Raw genomic sequence first — 19,329 nt, 5'->3', positions numbered from 1 at the left:
AGGGGCCAAACCCTGGGCCCAATCCATTCTAGATTTTAGAGCCCCACCCTTTTTTCTCATAAACAGGAGCCAAGAAAGGCGCTTTCCTAAATTAGAAATGAAGGAGTGGTGGAGAAGGTAAGAGGGGCCAGAAAATGATGGAAGTCAAAGGACAAACTGTGCAGTTGTTGGCCCCTTGCCCTTGTTGAAACACAACTTGTTAGGCTCATCTGTCTTGGGCTTCTTTTCCTAGAGTTCGAGGACATCATTGTCACTACCCCTGCAGCAGAGGCACTGAATCTCGGCGCAGGTCTGTGCTGTCTCCTCTGACACTGCATTGGGCCACTACTGATGCCTCTTCATACCTATCCTTGCAGCTGCCATCGACTGAGCTCTGTCCCATGCTCTTCCTTTACGGTCCCACACCTGTCACCTAAGGAAATCGTTGTGGCGTGGTAGAGTGGCTCTTATCACAGAATTTGTCACTGATATTCATTTTTTTTCAGGTGAAGTACACAGATTTTAGTATAATAAAGAGAAAATTTATATAAATAAGCAAAATTCAGGGCTAAAGAAGGGGAATGGCAAAGCTATGGGGGTGGAGAGGGTGGAGAGTTACAAGAGTTTTTGTCTGAACCATATCAATGAGATAAAATATATCCATTAGCAGTATTAACAGTAAAAATAAAAGAGGACACCCAGGCATTATTTTTTTCCTAATAAAAGTAATGATGGTTACATCAAGCTAACTCGCAGATTCTTCCCCTAACCATCTATCTTCATCAGATTTCCTGAAATAAATATATGAAAAAGAAGTAATGTGATTGAAATCTGTTCAAATAGGTCAGTAATATTAATATAGTTTACAGTTATTGAGTGCTGATTTGTGCCAGACACAGTCTAAAATGTTTGATATGAATTAATTCATTTAATCCTCACAAACAGTCCCATGGGGCCTAGGTACTCTTCTAATCCCCATTTGCTAAATGGAGACACAAAAGTAATTTGCTCAATCACAGCTGGGTTGTGGTATAGAGCTTTGAACGCAGACGATCTATTTTCAGAACCTGTGCTCTTAATACATTGAAGGTTATATGAAGACAATGATATAATCAAATTATGTTTTTAAAAGATTGGAAAGCAACATATGGCTAAAACGACATATCTGAAACCATAGGCTTAATCTGGACAAATATACCTACCTTCCTCCTGCTTTCTGCAATTTGGCTATTTGTGTTTAGCTTTGGAAATTACATTAGATGTGGAGGCCTTTTGTTCCCCCTCCATTAGATAGCTAATGTAAGCAGAAGACCTCAGAGCTCTAAAGAGATGGACCTACCTGTTAGGTCATTCACAAAAATAAGTGAGTGAGAATGCAGCTGATGTGGTATAATCCACCTTTAAGTAATAGAATAACTCGAAGACAAAAACCACTGGTCATCCTTATAAGAAGGGACAGCAGGCTGGGAATTTCAGAGTACCTCCCAGTCTGTGGTCATTTTAGTTTTTATGAATCACATCAAAATGGAACTTCCCACATCTTTTTCCCATACAATGTATTTTTTTAATATATAGACTTAAAGAGAGAAGCAAGTCTTTGTCAGCCTGGGCTGCTCTAATGAAATACCACAGCCTGGTGGCTTAAACAACAGAAATTCATCTCTCAGGTTTAGGGGCTGGGCATTCTGACATCAGGGCACCAGCGTGGTCAGGTTCTAGTGAGAGCCCTCTTCTGGGTTGCAGACAGCTAACTTCTTGTTGCATCCTCCCATGGCAGAAGGAGAGCAAGCTGGCTCTCTGATCTGTCCTTGTAAGGACATTAGTCCCATTCATGAGGGCTCTGCCTTCATGACCTGATCACCCACCTTCAGATACCATCACACTGGGAATTAGATTTCAACATATGAATTTTGGGGAGACATAACCTTTCAGTCCATAACAGTATTTCTTTTTGTTGAGTGTAGTAGCACACCAATTTAACATGGTTCGCACATGCAGTTTTGAATATGGGGATCTCTAAAACACCAGACAGCTTCTCTGTAGTGGAACACAGGGTTCAGACAGTCTGTCTACCTCTGGGTTGGGATGAACTAATCCACTTCACCAGTTAAGCTCAAACTAGAGAATCGAAGAGGTGACTTTCAGTTGACAGTGACATTTCATAATCCAAACCACAATTGGCCCTATGTGCAAGCAGTCACTGCTATGTCATCAGAAGGCTGTCTCAATGGATTCATGGTTGATGAGTATGCCAGGAAGGGGCTGAGTCCTTTCTCTGAATCTCCTGATGATTCCTGTCCTGGGGTTGGTGCATAGTGAGGTTTTTTTTGTTGTTGTTTATTTTGTTTTCTTTTTTAAAAAACTCCAGTAGTCCACTATTAGAATAGGACTTGGACCTTTGCTCAGCCATCCCTAGACTTTAGTTCCAGCTGACTTTAAAATCATTGATTTGTAGTTGTTGGCTGTAGAACTGTGTCAATACACTGAATGCTGTAGTCCCTAAGGGCAGTATCAGTTGAGTTTTAGACGTTTAAAGGAGAGTTAAATATTTAATTCTGCAGGTGGGGCCATTTGAAACCATGCCAGTGTGTTTGTTTGTTTGTTTGTTTTACCTAATAACCTTGGCAGTTTCACTTTAAAACTATCCAACAGAGTTCTTTTATGAGCCCTCTTGTGAATGATTTGATACCATTTCAAGTAACACATTTTTTTAAGCTGGTAAAGGCTCTGAATGTTATAATGTATTTTATTAGATACATATTTCTTCACATATTTTCAGGAAAAATCAACAGAGCCTTTATCTTCATGTGACTCTTTTCCTATCTTATCCATTTTATTTCCAGGTACAGAGTTTATTAGGACCTGCTTTTAAAAAAAATGGCTTTATTGAGAGATAATTTACTTACGTATAACTCATCTATCTAAAGTGTACGATTTAATGGTTTTATTATATTCACAGTTGTGCATCTTCACTACAATCAATTTTAGAATGTTTTCATCATTCAGAAAAAGGGGGGAAAATCTGCTAGCTATCATTGCTCCCTATTTCCTCCCACTACACCCCTACCTCCAGCCCTAGACAACCGCTAATCTACTTTTTATCTCTATAGGTTTACCTATTATGGACATTCCATACAAATGGAATCATACACCATTTGGTCGTTTGTGATGGGTTTCTTTTCCTTAGCATAGTGTTTTCAAGGTTCATTCATGTTGTAGCACCTATTAGCATTTTATTCCTTTGATTGCTGAATAATATTTCATTATATAGACCACATTTTGTTTATCCATCCATTGATGGACATTTGGGTTGTTTATTCTTTTGGACTATTACGAATGACTCTGTTGCAAACATATACACTTTTTAATGACTCAGCTTCCCTTTTAAATACTGGTGATATCAAGCTAAATAGAATCTCCAATGTCCTTTTGGTCAGAGCATCCTTTTTAGGCACATGAAGTGTCAGGATTACAAATGAGGCAGTTAAGGCCCAGAAAGGGTAGGCAGCTTCCCCGGACAGACAGATCTAGAATAGTGGAATGAGATTCCACTCCCAAGTTCAATGCTTTACCAATTGGTATGGAAACATGAAGGCAGAAGACTCAAAACCCACAGTGCACAGTTTTGTAAATCTTGTTGGCTTTTTCTGTTTGTCACTTCCAACAGTGTGGTCTGGTCTGAAAGCAAAAAAACAAGAACTTCAAAGTTAAAAGATTCCTTAGAGATTGCCTTAGTGATGTCACTTCTCTTCCAAGATCACACCGTCAATGGCAGAGCAAAGACTGGAACTTTGTCTCTTTACTCCTCATCCCAGCCCTTATTGTGCCTCCTGAGGGCAAGCATTCATTGCCCAAGAGCTGGGTGAAGGTGGTGCTGAGTTATTTTGTGTTTCTTCTCTAATAGAATCCCGTCACAGGGTTGCTGTCTGCCAGTCATGAACAGAAGGACGCCTGGGTGCGGGATAACATCTACAGCATCCTGGCCGTGTGGGGCCTGGGTATGGCCTACCGCAAGAATGCTGACCGTGATGAGGACAAGGCCAAGGCCTATGAGCTGGAGCAGGTAATGCTGGCTGGTAGCCATGTCTCCAGCCTCTCAGCTCCTTTTCCTTGAATTGAAAAGCCAAATGTGCAGAACAGTTTGATGCAGGTGTCACCTCCATTTCTGCTACAGAATATTTTGGGGAGACACTTAGGTGGTCTCAGCCTCTCATTTGTCTTTCTCTTTGAGATTTTTCCCTCAAAAAAAAAAACCAAACAAACAAATATCACACCGAATAGGAAAATAAAGCACCTAAATTTCTAACTAGCTACCTTTTTCCTACACATGTTCTGTCAATTTTATACATACTTATGTATGGGCTTATATAAACTATTGTGATTGTTTTTTAAAAGTCAATACACCAGAACTACAAATTCCAAAGTATATGCTCTTTCGGAGTAGTCATGTTAAAAGGATACTTATCCAAACAGTGTTGCCACTGCTTAAAACATTTTGGAATTACCTTAAAAATGCCTTGCTGGTTTAAGCCATTCCAAAGCAGCCTTATTCATTTATAGTCACCCTGTAATTTTGAACCACATTTGTGTTGTCCAATTTTCATGCCTATGTTACCATGCAACACAATGAAGTCTTTTTATCGTTTTCCAAAATCAGAAACCAAAATACCCACCAAAGGAAAGATTTACTGTCACTGAGTATATAAGGAAATAATCTGTCCCTGAGCACGGGAGCTGTTTTCAGAATGTTTTGAGTGATAGCATTGAAGTAGGGAGCATTGACACATGAAAGTATAGTTCTCTTGGCATGAAAACCTTTGAGATGTATCTTTGATTCATACATTCCTCATTGGCCCTCATAGCCAGTGGGGCATCAGGTCCCGGGAGAGTTCTTAGGGCCTGATCTGTGCTTGTTTATAGCAACCAAAGTGGGCATGAGTGACAGGCAGCTGTGACAGCAGTATGGAGGCTACGAGAGAACTGTCTGTGGGAGCAAGGGAAGGACAGTTTGGATTTGACTAACATGTTGAGTATGAGGTGTGAAGTTGCATAGTGTTGGAGGTAAGGCAAGAATGGGTAGTTCTTTAAATGCCTACAGCAAGCATTGAATGCTCCTCCGAGAAGTTGGATGGCTATTACATAAGCAAATCATTCATTTAAAAGTATAATAATTTGATGCCAGTGTCCTCTAAACTTCTCATCCCCCTTTGATACAAAATTAGAGTATAGCCATACCTACGTGCATGCGTGCGCGAGCGCGTGCACATGCTCTCTCTTTCTCTCTCTCTCTTTCCTCTACCTCTCCTGTACCTCTCTTCTGTAAGCAGTTTCTGGTCCAGGTTAGAATTGACTAGATTTGCTGCTCATTGACTGACAATAGTGAGGCACAAACAGGCCACTTGTTTGATTTGTTGAGTGTGGTTAATAACTAAAAGAGACATCTCCCTCGATTATGGAAAATAACATGAGGTCTTCCAGTGATCTTCAACGAGGACACTGTTGCATTTGGGGCTTAGGCAGCATAGTTACAATGGTGTGAGACTGTCCCATGCATTGCAGGACTCTAAGGGTCCTTGGTCCTTACTAAATGCCAGTAGCCCCCATCCCCATCATGGTGACAATAAAAATGCCTCCACCCACAAATTTCTAGATGCTCCCCCCTGGGAGATGGTAATATTACCCCCAGTTTGGGACCACTCTGATTCTTCATAATGGAAAGTTAACTTTTCTTTATTTGAAGGGAAGTCAAATTAACAAATGTTTATGCTATACACTATAGGAAGTGTTAATTATAACAATGTTAATTATACTTTCTATTTATGAGGTAACATTTTCTGCCTCAAAAGAATGTATAACATAGTGAGATGCCCATGGCCCTGGGTGGGAGCTTCTTTCAGCTAGGCTGCTTCTATCTACAAAATATCCCATTCTCCAGCCATTTGAGAAGTAGTTTTATAGTGCTTTTAATAGGACATATTAAGAGTATTCTTTCACTGGGCCTGGATTGTGGAGGAAATGGGAGGCCACATAATGTATTGACTAAGAGCTCAAACTCTGGAGTCAGATGGCCTGGGCTCTGTCCTTGCGCCACCTGCTGCCAGCTGGGAGACTTTAGCAATGTCGCTTCCTCTCTCTCTCAGCTTCTGGTTCCTCATCTATAAAGTGGGGTAATAATAACACCCACTTCATAAGGTTGTTGCAAGAATTAGAATCCAGCTAAAACGTTTTGTACATGCCTGGATATAGTGTCTGATTATCATAGTGTTATTTATAATAACAAGAATTATAATAATTGGTTGAATACGTAGTCTTAAGAAACCTTGGCAGCTACTTGCATTTTGTAAGAACTTTTACTCAATAGTCTAGTAATGGTGTCACAAATGGCTATTTTGGCACAAAGCAACATTACTTTGGGGCAGGTATTGTGGACTTAATCCATCCTCAGCAGAACAAAAATAAATTACTGAGAATTGTGCCATAAAGCTCCAGCATACTAGGCTTATACAATTGTCTTGCTGAAGTATCAGTGAGGAATCACTGGATTTCAGAGCCAAGAGGTGCCATCTGGTCCCACCCTTTTATTTGAGATACGTCACTTTGTCAAGATTTTGTTTCTTTGTGACGGAGAGGTAGAAATAACTAAACAATCAGAACGCTTGTGTATGATCTGGATCTTCCTTCTCAGGAAAGTCTCCAGGCAGCGCTGGCTTACCAGCTATGTAGTGAGCTTTTCATGAAGTTGGAGAGCCGGCCTTGTTACTGACTCCACTTTATTTCTGCAGAATGTGGTGAAACTCATGCGGGGTCTTCTCCAGTGCATGATGAGACAGGTAGGCGGAAAACGACAAATGTGTTTGTGGGTCATCTGAGTGGCCATTTTGTCATTTTCATGGTGACAACTACATTCTTAAAGTGTTTTGGACTTTTCTTCTCAAAATGAAGAGAAATTGAAAATATTTTGCGTACTTTCTTCTTTTAAAATTATCTTCACTACAACCAAAGACTCAAAGGACACTGTTTCTTAGAATCTCTTTTAAGGAGTTACCTGTGTAAAAGGAGAACATGCCTTTCTTTTAAAAAAAAGGGCGGGGGGGGGGTAAGAACTTTGTTTTCTAAAGCCACTCCTAGAAATCCATGTACTATTGTTAATTCTGTTCAGTTTATAATAGGGTTTCTTTTCATTTGAGTTGAAATCTTTGAGTTTTTAAAACTTGACATCATTATTTACTGATATTTTCAGTGAGTGTTAAATAAAACAATTCATTGAGCACATACTGTGTACAGAACATCAGACTAGGCTCTGCAACAGACACAGTGATTCCTATGATACCATCCCCACCCTTATTCAGACGTGCCCGGCTAGTTTTCAAAGACAGTTCAATCTTTTCCTTTCAACTTAACAGGTCTCTTCTTCCCTTCTTTCCCTCCTAACCTCCCTCTCTCATTGAGTGCCTACCCTGTGTCACAGCTCATGTTGGGGATACAAGACAAGGAAATCTGTTAGCTTGACCACTTGCTCCGCAGAGCTTGTTAAAATCCCACCGAGCTGCCATATTCCTGGAGATGGGCAGGAAGAATCCCTGCACAGCCCCTCTGTGTGGTGCTCACTAGTGAACATCTGCTGCCTTCCATCCCCCTGGCTCCCAGAGGTAGCAGATAAGGGGTCTCCATCCAGGAGACTGACCCTGGATGTGGCCTCTGCCAGCCAGGAGCCCTTGTACTATGCGGAGCCTGCTTGTCTTCTCCCTCAGGTGGATAAAGTGGAGAAATTCAAGCATACACAGAGTACCAAGGACAGCCTGCATGCCAAGTACAACACTGCCACCTGCAGCACGGTGGTGGGCGACGACCAGTGGGGCCATCTCCAGGTGGATGCCACCTCCCTCTTCCTTCTGTTCCTGGCCCAGATGACTGCCTCTGGTAAGCCAGGGCTATTTGAATTCATTGTACAGGGAGTGACAATCCAGAAGGGGGCAGAAAGGGGCAGACATTGATCAGTATTCAAAATAAGCTATTTCTGTAAAGAAAAAGCATGTTTCCTTATAATATTATGTGCGCTGACTCTGTGACGTGCCAACAGTCAGCCTCCTGAGCATTTGCAGGATGAGGACTGTCGATGAGCCAGCTCTATTAGCATCATTCTAGTTGATCCCAAAGCTTCCTTTCTGTCACTGTCACCTATGTTACTGCACCAACCTAAATCAGAGATACCTTCAACCACTGAAATATCTGTAGACAGTGTCATTCCCACTCTTAAAGTTTCCTTCTTCAGGAAATCATCAGTTGATAAATCACAAATAATTTAACTATGTCTTTATTCCTTTTTTTTGCTATTATAACTAATGTCGCAATACCAACTTTGACCCCATAACTATTTGCTTCCTTCTGTTAGTTAGATATCATTCAAAAGCTACTCATACATATTGCCAATCTGCTTTTACAACAGTTTACTAGTTAAAAGTTCCCCCCATTGATGTAAAAATACCTATCTTACCATACCCATACCAGCTTTAAGAATTCATACTTAAAAAATATATGCATTACCATAACCAACTCAACAGTCAAGGACCCAAACAAAAATTCAAGAGGGTCGCTATCTGCTTCTGTGTACTGATGCAGCCCCTTGGGCAGGTTCAGGGCCGTCTCCTGAAGTTGGAGGCTCCACTTTCCCTCTCTGCCCTTGGAGGAAAGTATTTACCCTTTGGCTCACTCAAGGATAAAGACAGTGTCTGGTTGCCTTTGGCTAAAATCCTTCCTTTGTTGGAACCTTCTCTGTGCAGATCCAAAGGGCCTACCAGAAGACCCCACAACCTCTTTCAATTCCTTCTGCTTATAGACACACACACAAAAATGAAGCCTGCCCATCTGTCCATCCATCCTTCCTTTCTTCCTTCCCCTTTCTGAGATTAGACATTAAGTGTTACAACTTACTTCAGACTAATTTTTGATGCTCTGGTAAGAAAAATGAAAATGGTAAAAGGATTTATTTCCTAGTGTGATTATTTGTAATTGGCAACTTGCTCATCACAACATAACTTCAATGTTTGCTTTTCTTTACTAGGTTTGCGTATTATTTTCACCCTCGATGAAGTAGCCTTCATACAGAATCTTGTTTTTTACATAGAAGCTGCATATAAAGTAGCTGTAAGTATCAACCCTGGTAGTTTTTTCAGTTGTCAAAAAGAATAAAAATCATGTAGTTCTCTGAAGGCCAGGCTGTTTGGGGCTGACCAGAAGGTTGGCGTGATTAAAGCTCTAGGATTATGTCACCACCGCACACAAAGTGCATATTTTTGTCCTGAGATACAGTTGCAGAATTCATGTTTTTGGAATGTACCACATGCTCTGTTTGAATCCATTATGCTTGTTTAAAATAAGACTCTAAAATGTCCTGTAGCATGTGCACAGGCTGGCCTGAATCAAGGTGAAGGGCAGCAGCGTTGGTGCCTAGGTAGGAGCTGCAGTGCTGTGGGGCTCCCCACCCCCTCCCCTGGTGGCCCACAGGTAGAGGGACCAGAGCCAAATGTGTGCCCCAGGCCAGGCGTGTACAGGTGCAAATGTGCATAAACCCCAGTTCCTCCAGGCTTATGACTGGTGTGGAGGTTGGAGCTTCACGCACTTCTAGAGAACAACTAAACTGTGCAAAGCTGACAATAAGGGTGATAAGGAAAAGGTAGAGTTTGGTATGGGGACAAAAAGCCACTGTGGTTTAAAGCAAGGGTCAGCATGCTTTTTCTATAAAGGGCTAGAGAGTAAATATTTTCAGCCTTGTGGTCCCTATGGTCTCTGTTACTCCTACTCAGCTCTGCCATTGTAGCAAGAAAGCAGCCTAGACAACACGTAAACATGTGATCAGGGCTGTGTCTCAAATAGACTTTATTTACAAAAACAGGTGGCAACGAGATTTAGTCCAAGAGCCCTGGTTTGCTACCTCCAGGCCCAAAGTAGTGATTTTCAATTAGGGGCAATCTTTCTCTCCAAGGGGACATTTGGCAATGTCTGGAGACATATTTGGTTATCACAGTGGGAAGTGTGCTACTGACATGTAGAGGATGGAGGCCAGTAGGATTCTACTGAACATCCTGCAGTGCACAGGGTAGCCCCCCACACAATGAATGTCAGTAATGCCAAGGTTGACAAACCCTGGTCTAAAGAAACTTGAGAAGTCTTCATGGAAAAGGTAGGAACTCAGATAGACCTTGGATGAGTAGGGTGAGTAGCAGAAAGGAGGAAAAAGTGTTTGAGGTGAGGGAATAGCACGAACAGTCACAGAGGCTTGAACAGGCTCTAAGTGTGTGTACGTGTAGGGAGAGCTGCCTGGGGAAACGGTGTGCACAGAGTGAAGGAATAAATTTAGGGTTGAAAGTTGAGTAGTTGAGAATGGTAGAAAATAAAGTCAGCTTGTGGGTGTGCCGGAGGTGGAGACCAGAAAATGGACATATGGCCATCCAGAGAGATTTGAACGAGATCCGCTAGGGTTGGATGAACATTTTGTCACTATAGACTCTTGAGCCAGGAGAGTGAGCTGATCAGCTTTTGAGGATGAGTCACTGAGCTCTGGGATTAGAGTGGAGATGAGCTGGAGCATGGAGAGGCCCAAATGTGAGGAATAATGAAGTAAGGAGTCCTGGGTCACAACTACAAGGCCAGTGTGACAAGGAAGTGTCTACAGTCACTCTAGTGGGCCCAAGTCTAAATTTTTGCATTTTGAAAATGTTCATCTTTAGAGATCCAGTAATAAATACTGAAATTTTCACATCGGTCCTATTCTTGTTGGGTTATAGTCTTTCAGTAGTGCACATAACATTATTTTAAAACAGAATCCAATGTTTGGGTTTCTTAAGAGAAAATATGAATTATAAAAGTTAGGTATGTATGTATCAAGTCCTATATGTGGATGGAGTGCTCTAAGTCAATTCATATTAATCAGTTTAAAATACTAAGAAAAATTGTATTAACCAATGTTACCCCAATAAGCTTAATTTTAAAAAATAAAATAAAATACTAAGAAAGCTCACTATTCTGTGCCTCAGTTTTGACTTTGGCTCCTGTTACTTGCTGAGCATTTTTTTTCCCAAGAGGTAATGCTAGAAATAGATATTAAATTATTTTAAATGGTTCGGTTGGCTTCAACTATTTATAACTCATTTGTTAAAGTGTCTCTATTACATCTTACAAGTTAATATAAGTACAAAGGAATTAGCTAAATGGAGGGACAGCATTTTATTTGACTTTAAGATGAAAAAAATATTTTGTTCTCTACAAATCAAGATTTTCTTACAAATAAGTAATTTTTAAGAATAAGAAAATTGAGAGCACTTTGCATGCATTTTTGGTTCCACCTGAGTATTTACTTCCAAAACTCCGCACAGAGATCAAATGAACTGAAATCGAGGAAGAATCGCCTGAATGTGTAAAGCCATGGATTTGGTAGTCTTCGAGAAGAGATATTTATGCCTCTGCTAACATAAAGGAATCATTTTTCCATAGCTCTTCTCATGTGCCTCTTTCTACTGCTCTGATTACTGCTTTTTTCTTCCGTAGGATTATGGAATGTGGGAACGTGGCGATAAGACCAATCAGGGCATTCCAGAATTGAATGCAAGCTCTGTAGGAATGGCCAAGGTGACGGCTCGTCCTCTTTGTTTTCCCTCTGTGCATTTTTACTGCTTTGATTTGGTTCTCATTAGAAGTTTGGATTTAATCTGATTAGTATATTTTTCAAAAGTCACCAGCAAATATGAAATTCGAGTGGCACGTGTACCCCAGCCAACTGAAATTATAGGTAAAGAATGTAGCTTTCCTACACTGAAATCTGCATGTACCTGAAAATAAGTATGTTTCCTCCTCATTATTCATTGTTATCATCCATGCGTCTAAGGTTTTGCTGCTGTCTAAGAAGCTGGATGTGAGATGTCCAGTCTTCTTTTTGGGGTCAGAAAGAGGGCTGAAGAATATTACCAGTTTTTAGTGCAGGGCTCACAAGTTCAAAAATCTATAGGGTCTGGCGTAAAATTTAAACCAGTGAAGTCAGCCAGATAGAAATAGCAGGAGGACACTGGGAACTTTTTCTAAAGGTATTCAAATTCTAAATTATTTTAAAAATTTCTTCAGGCCAAACAGAACACACCTATGGAGCAGATTCAGTCTGCTGGCCACCAGTTTACATCTTTTTTCCTAGACATCTAGCATGCGTCTTTTCCTCCCTCCTTCTCAAGATTGAAGTATACTTTGGAGAGGATAAAGATTCCAGAGCTAGGATTTTTAAAGCAACAATAAATATGCTGTTAAGGTCAACTGACAGAAAGCATTCTTAATACTAAAAGAATTAACTTTCTTAAGTGCAAGATATACTAATGTTAGGAATTAACCACCTAAATATGTGAAAGAAAAGCCGACCATGAATTTAGTGTCCCCCTCCCCACCCCCCCCACACACACAAAGTTATGAACTTGTCAATATTTCATTTTTTAAAAGAATGCTAATTTCTTTTTGGGAGATGTTTTTCTGTTTTCTCTTGTTTATTCCTGCAATAAGCAGCAAACGTGCAAGAAAGCTCTGATCTACTGAAAACAAGGGTAGAGCATGACCATAGGACCCTGGAACTGGATTTTAACAATGTGCTTCATCACCTTTGGGGAAACATGTATGCTAGATCGTTTAATGAAAAAGGAGTACCAGATATGGGAGTGTATGTTCACTAGAAAGAAAAAGTAATTCAGACCTGTGTTTGTAGGCAGCACTTGAGGCAATTGATGAGCTGGATCTTTTTGGGGCCCATGGAGGACGCAAGTCAGTGATCCACGTCCTGCCTGATGAGGTCGAACACTGCCAGGTACCAACTCAGCCTCTCGCATTTCAGAGAGCAGGGAAGGAGACTCATGGAGGGAAGGCGTGGGCTCCAGTTCAGATTCCTCACCTTCCTAGCTTGGTGGTATTTGGCTTCTTTGAGTTTTCATTCCCTCATCCATACAGTGGGCATATTGGGACCTTCCTTAACTGTTGTACAAGGTGGACCTAAGGATAAGAGTAAATCAACTTAGTTGGTCAGAGCACTTTGTAAGCCAGAAAGTACCATGTAAACATAAGACACAACAATGTTGTATATATGGAGCCAACAATTGAAGCACCTTGTTTTGCTGAAGGCAAATCTGTTTTATTTGTTTTGAGCATGTAGGTGGTTTTCTCTAAGGTTTATTTCATAATGAATGACTAGCAAGCACTAGTTCCCTTGGAGAAGGGGGTGGCAATGGGCAGAAATGGGTAGTGATAGAGAGGTGAGACAGGAGACATGGCAAATTAGTAGAACCTCCATGCAATACAGGTTAGAGAAAGGAATGATTTGATGAAGATTAGGGAACTTCATTAAATGGACAGCGGGTCACCAATTACTAGTCAATCAGCACACTCTTACTTAGTGAAGACCCACTGTGTGCTGGGGCTATGGGGGTCAGATACATAAAAACTTGTAAGCAGAGAGCTTCCAGTGGGAGTGCATGTTTCCAGGCAGAGAGGGCCTAGGGAAGAGTGACTAGTTAAAGACCTAGGCTTAAGCGGGGGGCCAAGGGGTTCAGTTAGCTATAGAAAAATGAAGTTTTATTCTGAAGCTGAAAGGTTCTCCATGTTTACCTTCCTCTCCAGCTGACTCTATTTTCCCCCATTAAATAGTCCTTAGCAGGGACTCTGCTATTTCTTGGGGTATGGTTTAGTAGAGTCAAGCTGGTGTTCATCTTAATAGATGTGTAATCTAGTGGAAATCATGTGAGCTCTGTAGCCAGCTGGGCCTGGGCAGGAATCCTAGCTCTCTTGCATACTAGCTGTGTGTTAGGTGTAAGTCTCTGTACTCAGAGTCTTAGAGTCCTCATGTGTGAATTGGACATAGTACCTGAATTCCTTCTTCATATGGAAGATTTAATAAGCTTATGTTTGCAGGGGTCTGTAAATGTATATGTTATCTCATATCTGTATATGTTAAATCTCAAGATTAGCTCCTTCCCTTCCCAAACTTTTCCTTCTAATCTCAACTTCCTTTAGTTTACAGTACCTAATCCACCTAAACCTAAACCACCTTATACTTGAGGCCATATGATAGTTCTGCTAAGTAACCCCTTCTCTCTAGGACTAAACTAATTCTGTTGTTTACCATCTTACCTGAGTGTTCTTGCAGTCTTCTGGATTTAACTCTTTCTTTAAGTGGTTTCTGGTTCACTAGTCCAAACAGTCACATTCCATAGAAGGCAGACGCTTCTCTGTATTGGTCCCATATGTGCATTCTTCTCTGTCTCTATCTTCACAGCCAGGACACCCGAGCCCTTAGTTCCTCCCCTTCATGTCCTGAAGGCCCATCCAGGTCAACAGAAGGCACAGAAGGAAAGGGAGACAAGCAGTTCTCAGCGCGGGCTGCAGACAGTACAACGCTCTCCCTGACCCCTACTCTCCCCCAAGGAACAAGAACCATAGGCTGGGGAGGTCAGGTTGCCCATCAGGGACCATGTCAGTAGGACAAAGTTCTAATCGAAATTGGCAAACTCACTGGAATGTTCCCTGAGGCTAAGTTCATGGTCTCTAGGTACTGTATGTAACTATGAGTGCTTCCCAAGTTAAAGCCACCTGTTTTTCATTCAGTCGATTCTGTTCTCCATGCTGCCAAGAGCATCGACATCTAAAGAGATTGACGCTGGACTGCTTTCTATTATTTCTTTCCCGGCCTTTGCAGTAGAAGATGTGAACCTTGTGAATGTGACCAAAAATGAAATTATTTCCAAGCTCCAGGTAAGCATTGGTCACGCTGCTGCCATTCTGCCCTGTGTTCAGTGCCACTTTCACACTATGACATGGAGCAGCTCACCCAGGCCTCAGCTCTCCATGAGGTCAGCGGCTTGGTTCATCAAAGTGGATGCATAGAGTGTTGTAATCAAAGCTGAATCTGCAGGTGAGAAAACACAGTCTCAGAGTGATCAGGTCACTTGGCTCTCTTCTTAAGTAGCAGAGCTTAAACTCAAGCCATCGTCTTTGAACTTGAATTCATACCACTCCTGTACTTCTAAGGCAGAGCTTCTTAACCCTTTAGAGATCACAGACAGACTCCTTTGAAAATCTCTTGAAAGCTAATGTCCCTGCCAGGAAAAAAAATGTGTTTTAATATCCTCAAACTTTACACACAATTTCAGGGGACTTCATAATCCCAAGGTTAGGTTGAGGTTAAAAAAGTTTTCCTGCTCTGAGTAACTATATAACTATGACACATTACATTAAAATGAGAATGTTATTAAATATTCCAGCCAACTGAAGTTATTGGTAAAGTTATCAAAGAATATAAGTTTCCTAAGCCAAAATCTGCATGTTTATGATCCTACTTAGATTCCATGAAAAATACTTTCAGCTCTTGGAAACAAGGGTTTAAAAGGTCTCCGATCATATCCCTCAAAAGAAGGTGGATGTTTCAATCAGAGTTCAGTGAAGACAAGGAACCTCTTTAGATAGTCGAAGCAGACAGGGAGGTAATGCAGGGAATGAAGCGTTTAAAGGGGAGCAGGTTCTAGGCTGGGCTTCCCATGACTCCCAGGACAGTACGGGCTGGCCACTAGATGTGCTTGCCTCCATGGCCAATGTGAGAGCAGCCCCCACACACTTAAGAAACGGGAATGAACATCCAGAGCTACGATCCAGGGGTTAGAGAGGCAGCCTCAGAGAAGCCCTGCCACTGCCCTTCTTTCCTGACACCCAGGAGGCTGGAGGGGAGCACTGGAGCCTGCAGCAGGAAAACCAGCCGTGACAGCCCAAAGCCGCAGGAAGCCCCACCTACCTCCTGGCCAAGCCTTGCAGAATGCAGGCTTCTTTACATCCAAGGCTTAACTGTTAGGAGTCTGGAATGTCCTTTTAGCTTTTCAGTCTTTCAAGTAGAAGCAGTCCAATCCAAGTATCTGCCTCGGTGGCTTCCCCAAGCAGGAAGGGCCCCTTTACATCTTTGCATGATACGGCAAATTTGTGAAAGGTCAGCCATTCACTGAACCGTCAGTAATTACTCTCGTACCTCTAATGTTTTAGCATTTTTTTCAAAGCACTAATCAAACTTGAATTTACTTTGCTTAATATTTAAAAATAACTTTTTTATACCAATAGCAAAGAGTACTTGGTACCCATTTCATTACCAAAAGATTCATGGGAAGGGGCAAAGGGTTGAGTGGAATTCAAATCAAAAGGCAAAGAAATTCTTACGATTTCATCAGATGTACTTATTTTCCTTTACCTCTTAGGGGCGTTATGGATGCTGTCGCTTCCTTCGAGATGGTTATAAAACCCCAAGAGAGGTTGGTTGTATTTAAATATTGTTTCTTATGATTCCTTAACTACTTGATATCTAAGCTGCCACTGTGGTGTTCTCCCTGTTGATTATAATGACATGTTAGAATATGGGAAAGGGACGTCTTACTTCTGGAGTCAGCAAGGTGGGAGTTAGGCCCTAGAATAGTAATATCATCAGGAAGACAGCAGGCTAGTGGTTTAAAACCAGCTTGTAGACAAGGACAAACAGTTTTGTGGCTCACACGGCTTTTTAAATACCAACCGTGGCCACCTCCTTGGATTTCTTTACCATAGTGACCGATATAACGATATCAAGAAAACAGTCTGCCCAGTACTGTGAGAGGTAAATTGCTATTTATTCGTTAGAGATATAGGAAGCTTAATATAATAAGCTACCAAGGAGTCTTGTGTACATTTCTGATATACTTTTCTGAAATTTTACCATGGAAAACTGCCCAAAATAACATCTCTCCATTATGGCAGAATCCTAATTATACCAACCTCAAAGCCGCATTAAATCGGATGGGTGAGGGAAAGCCAGTGAGGTGCAATGCTATTATGTATGTAATCTGACATCACCTCTTAGAAGGTTCACTTATTTGATTCCAGGACCCAAACCGACTGCATTATGACCCTGCTGAGCTCAAGCTCTTCGAAAACATTGAATGCGAATGGCCCGTGTTCTGGACGTATTTCATAATAGATGGGGTCTTCAACGGTGATGCCGTTCAGGTGAGAAAATATTGAGTGTTATATTAATGATCAGTATATTTCATTACACTGGTGGGCAGATTGTTATTAGAACATAAGGCTGTGCAAGAATTTAGGGCACCATTTTAGTGATGTTGCCCCTTAGCAAACTTTTCCAAAACTTAGTGAATTAAAGCAGCAACTATTTTATTTGCTCATGATTCTTCAGTTTGGGCAGGGCCCAGCAGGGACAGGTCATCTGCTTCACCTGGTGTCAGTTGGGATGGTTCAGTGGGGCTGGAGGATCTACTTATGAGATGGCCTCACTTACATGGGAGCCCAGGTGGGCTGTTGGCTTGAGCCTTGGTTCTCTTCCACGTGGCTAGCTTGGGCTTCTCACAGCATTTTGGTCTCTGGGGAGGTAGACTTTTCACATGGTGCTCATCTTCCCCTAGAAAGTGAAAAAAGAAGCTGCCAAGCTTTCTTAAGGCTTAGGCTTTTTACTAGCAAGGCGTCACTTTTGTTTCATTCTGTCATTTAAAGGGCCAGCCCACATTCAAAGGGAGGGGTCTACACAAAGGCATGAGTACTGGGGGACAGAGTTCATCAGAGACCACCAGTCTACCACAGACAGGTTTTGTTGTTGTTCTTGTTCGTTTCAGGCCAGCTGGTGGTTTTGCTATCTTTAGCTCTAGTTTAAGGGTTCTCTCAGCTAATGTCTTATCTACTGTAACAGCCTCCTAACTGATCTCCCAGCCTCCAGCCTCACTTCCTGCTGTTTCTCCACACCTTGCCATGGTGATCTTATTAAAAGACAAATTAGATTATGCTGCTGCCTTGCTTAAAAGCTTTAAATGGCTTCCTGATTGCTTTGGGGGCAAAATACAAGGTCTTCACACGTTTTGTAGGGTCCCATAAGATCTGGCCCTTGTTTTCACCACTGTAGCTCAATTTCTTATTACTTACTTCCTTTTTTCAGTTCTGTGACCCAAGTACACTGAAATCTTTTAGTCCCTTGAACAAGTCGTGCTGTTTCTCCCTCTTCTCAAAAGCCTAGGACATGCTTTGCACCCCCAACTTCTCCCTCCTTTACTTTTTCCTTCAGAAAGCCTTCTCTGACCCCCCAACGTGCCCCTTTTATATGCCCCGCAGCTCTTACAACAGCATGGCACCTATAACTGTATTTAATCTCCTACTTACCTGTCAAAGGACCCTGATAGAAATGATTTCTATCCAGTTCACTAACATAGTCCTTGTGCCTAGTATGCAGTAAGTTTTTATTAATGCAACATTCATTTCTTCAAAACAGATTTCTTATAATTTGCTGCATTGCATGCTTTGGTGAGCAGAACAGACTTGTCTTTGTGAAGCTTATGTGAATGACTGACAAACTCAACACTATGCCACTTTTTTAACCTGTTCAAGTCGGCCATTTTTTAAAAACCTGTTCGAATCACATGTTCTAGGGTGGGATAAGCAATCTAAGATTTGTTTTAGTTTTTGAAAGCTGCCTCTACTCAAGAATGACTAGGGGCTGCAGAAATACCAGCAAGCTTAAAATGTTACTGCTCTCCCATTGTTGATTTTTTTTCATTTAATTTTATTATTAGTTTCAAGTATATAGTACATTGGTTAGACATTTATATAGTTTATGAATGATCCCCCTAGTTGCTCTCTTTTCCCTCTGGCCCTACACCTAGCCGTTATATTATTGCTGACTGCATTCCCTATGCCATGCTCCCCATCCCCGTAACCATCTATCTATCCACTACTAATTTGTACTTCTTTAACTCTTCACCCCTTTTTCCCAACACCACCATCCCCCTCCCCTCTAGCCGTCACCAGATTGTTCTCTATATTTGTGAGTCTGTTTTCGATTAGTTTGTTCTTTTTTTCCCCTTAGATTTCGCATATCAGTGAAATCAAATGGTACTTATCTTTCTCTGTCTGACTTATTTCGCTCAACATAATAACTTCTAGGTCCAGCCATGTCATTGCAAATGATAGGAATTCATTTTTTTAATAGCTGAGTAATATTCCATTGTATATATGAACTATAACTTCTTTATCCATTCATCCGTTGATGGGCATTTAGATTGCTTCCATATCTTGGCTATTGTAAATAGTGCTGCCATGAACATAGGGGTGCATAGATCTTTGTGAATTGTTGTTTTTGTTTTCTTTGGATAAATACCCAGAAATGCAACTGCTGGGTCAAAAGGTAGATCCATTTTTTAATTTTTTGAGGAACCTCTGGACTGTTTTTCATAGTGGCTGTACCAATTTGCAGCCCCACCTACAGGGCTCTGTTTTTGCCACATCCTTGCCAACACTTGTTGTTCTTTGATTTATTGA

General features: G+C 41.3%; 1 protein-coding gene across 10 annotated transcripts in view; it reads left to right on the top strand.

Moving 5' to 3' along the window:
- Nucleotides 1–19,329, top strand: part of PHKA2 (phosphorylase kinase regulatory subunit alpha 2) — a 73,221-nt gene that overhangs the window by 16,660 nt on the left and 37,232 nt on the right. For all 10 annotated transcript variants that reach the window (XR_004952767.1, XR_004952766.1, XR_001597178.2 and 7 more), the window contains 9 exons: nucleotides 3,884–4,042; nucleotides 6,762–6,809; nucleotides 7,731–7,899; nucleotides 9,041–9,123; nucleotides 11,524–11,604; nucleotides 12,716–12,814; nucleotides 14,605–14,751; nucleotides 16,236–16,289; nucleotides 16,894–17,016. Coding sequence is in view for 6 of the 10 variants with exons in the window: in XM_016146902.2 (XP_016002388.1) it covers nucleotides 3,884–4,042; nucleotides 6,762–6,809; nucleotides 7,731–7,899; nucleotides 9,041–9,123; nucleotides 11,524–11,604; nucleotides 12,716–12,814; nucleotides 14,605–14,751; nucleotides 16,236–16,289; nucleotides 16,894–17,016 (963 nt within the window). In the remaining 4 variants the exon portion in view is untranslated. The remainder of the gene's footprint in view (nucleotides 1–3,883; nucleotides 4,043–6,761; nucleotides 6,810–7,730; nucleotides 7,900–9,040; nucleotides 9,124–11,523; nucleotides 11,605–12,715; nucleotides 12,815–14,604; nucleotides 14,752–16,235; nucleotides 16,290–16,893; nucleotides 17,017–19,329) is intronic.

This window comes from Rousettus aegyptiacus, unplaced genomic scaffold, assembly GCF_014176215.1.
Source record: "Rousettus aegyptiacus isolate mRouAeg1 unplaced genomic scaffold, mRouAeg1.p scaffold_m13_p_9, whole genome shotgun sequence".
In the NCBI taxonomy this organism is placed as follows: Eukaryota; Metazoa; Chordata; class Mammalia; order Chiroptera; family Pteropodidae; genus Rousettus; species Rousettus aegyptiacus.
Note: the sequence above shows the minus strand (reverse complement) of the source record. Positions and strands in the feature narration are given on the sequence as shown.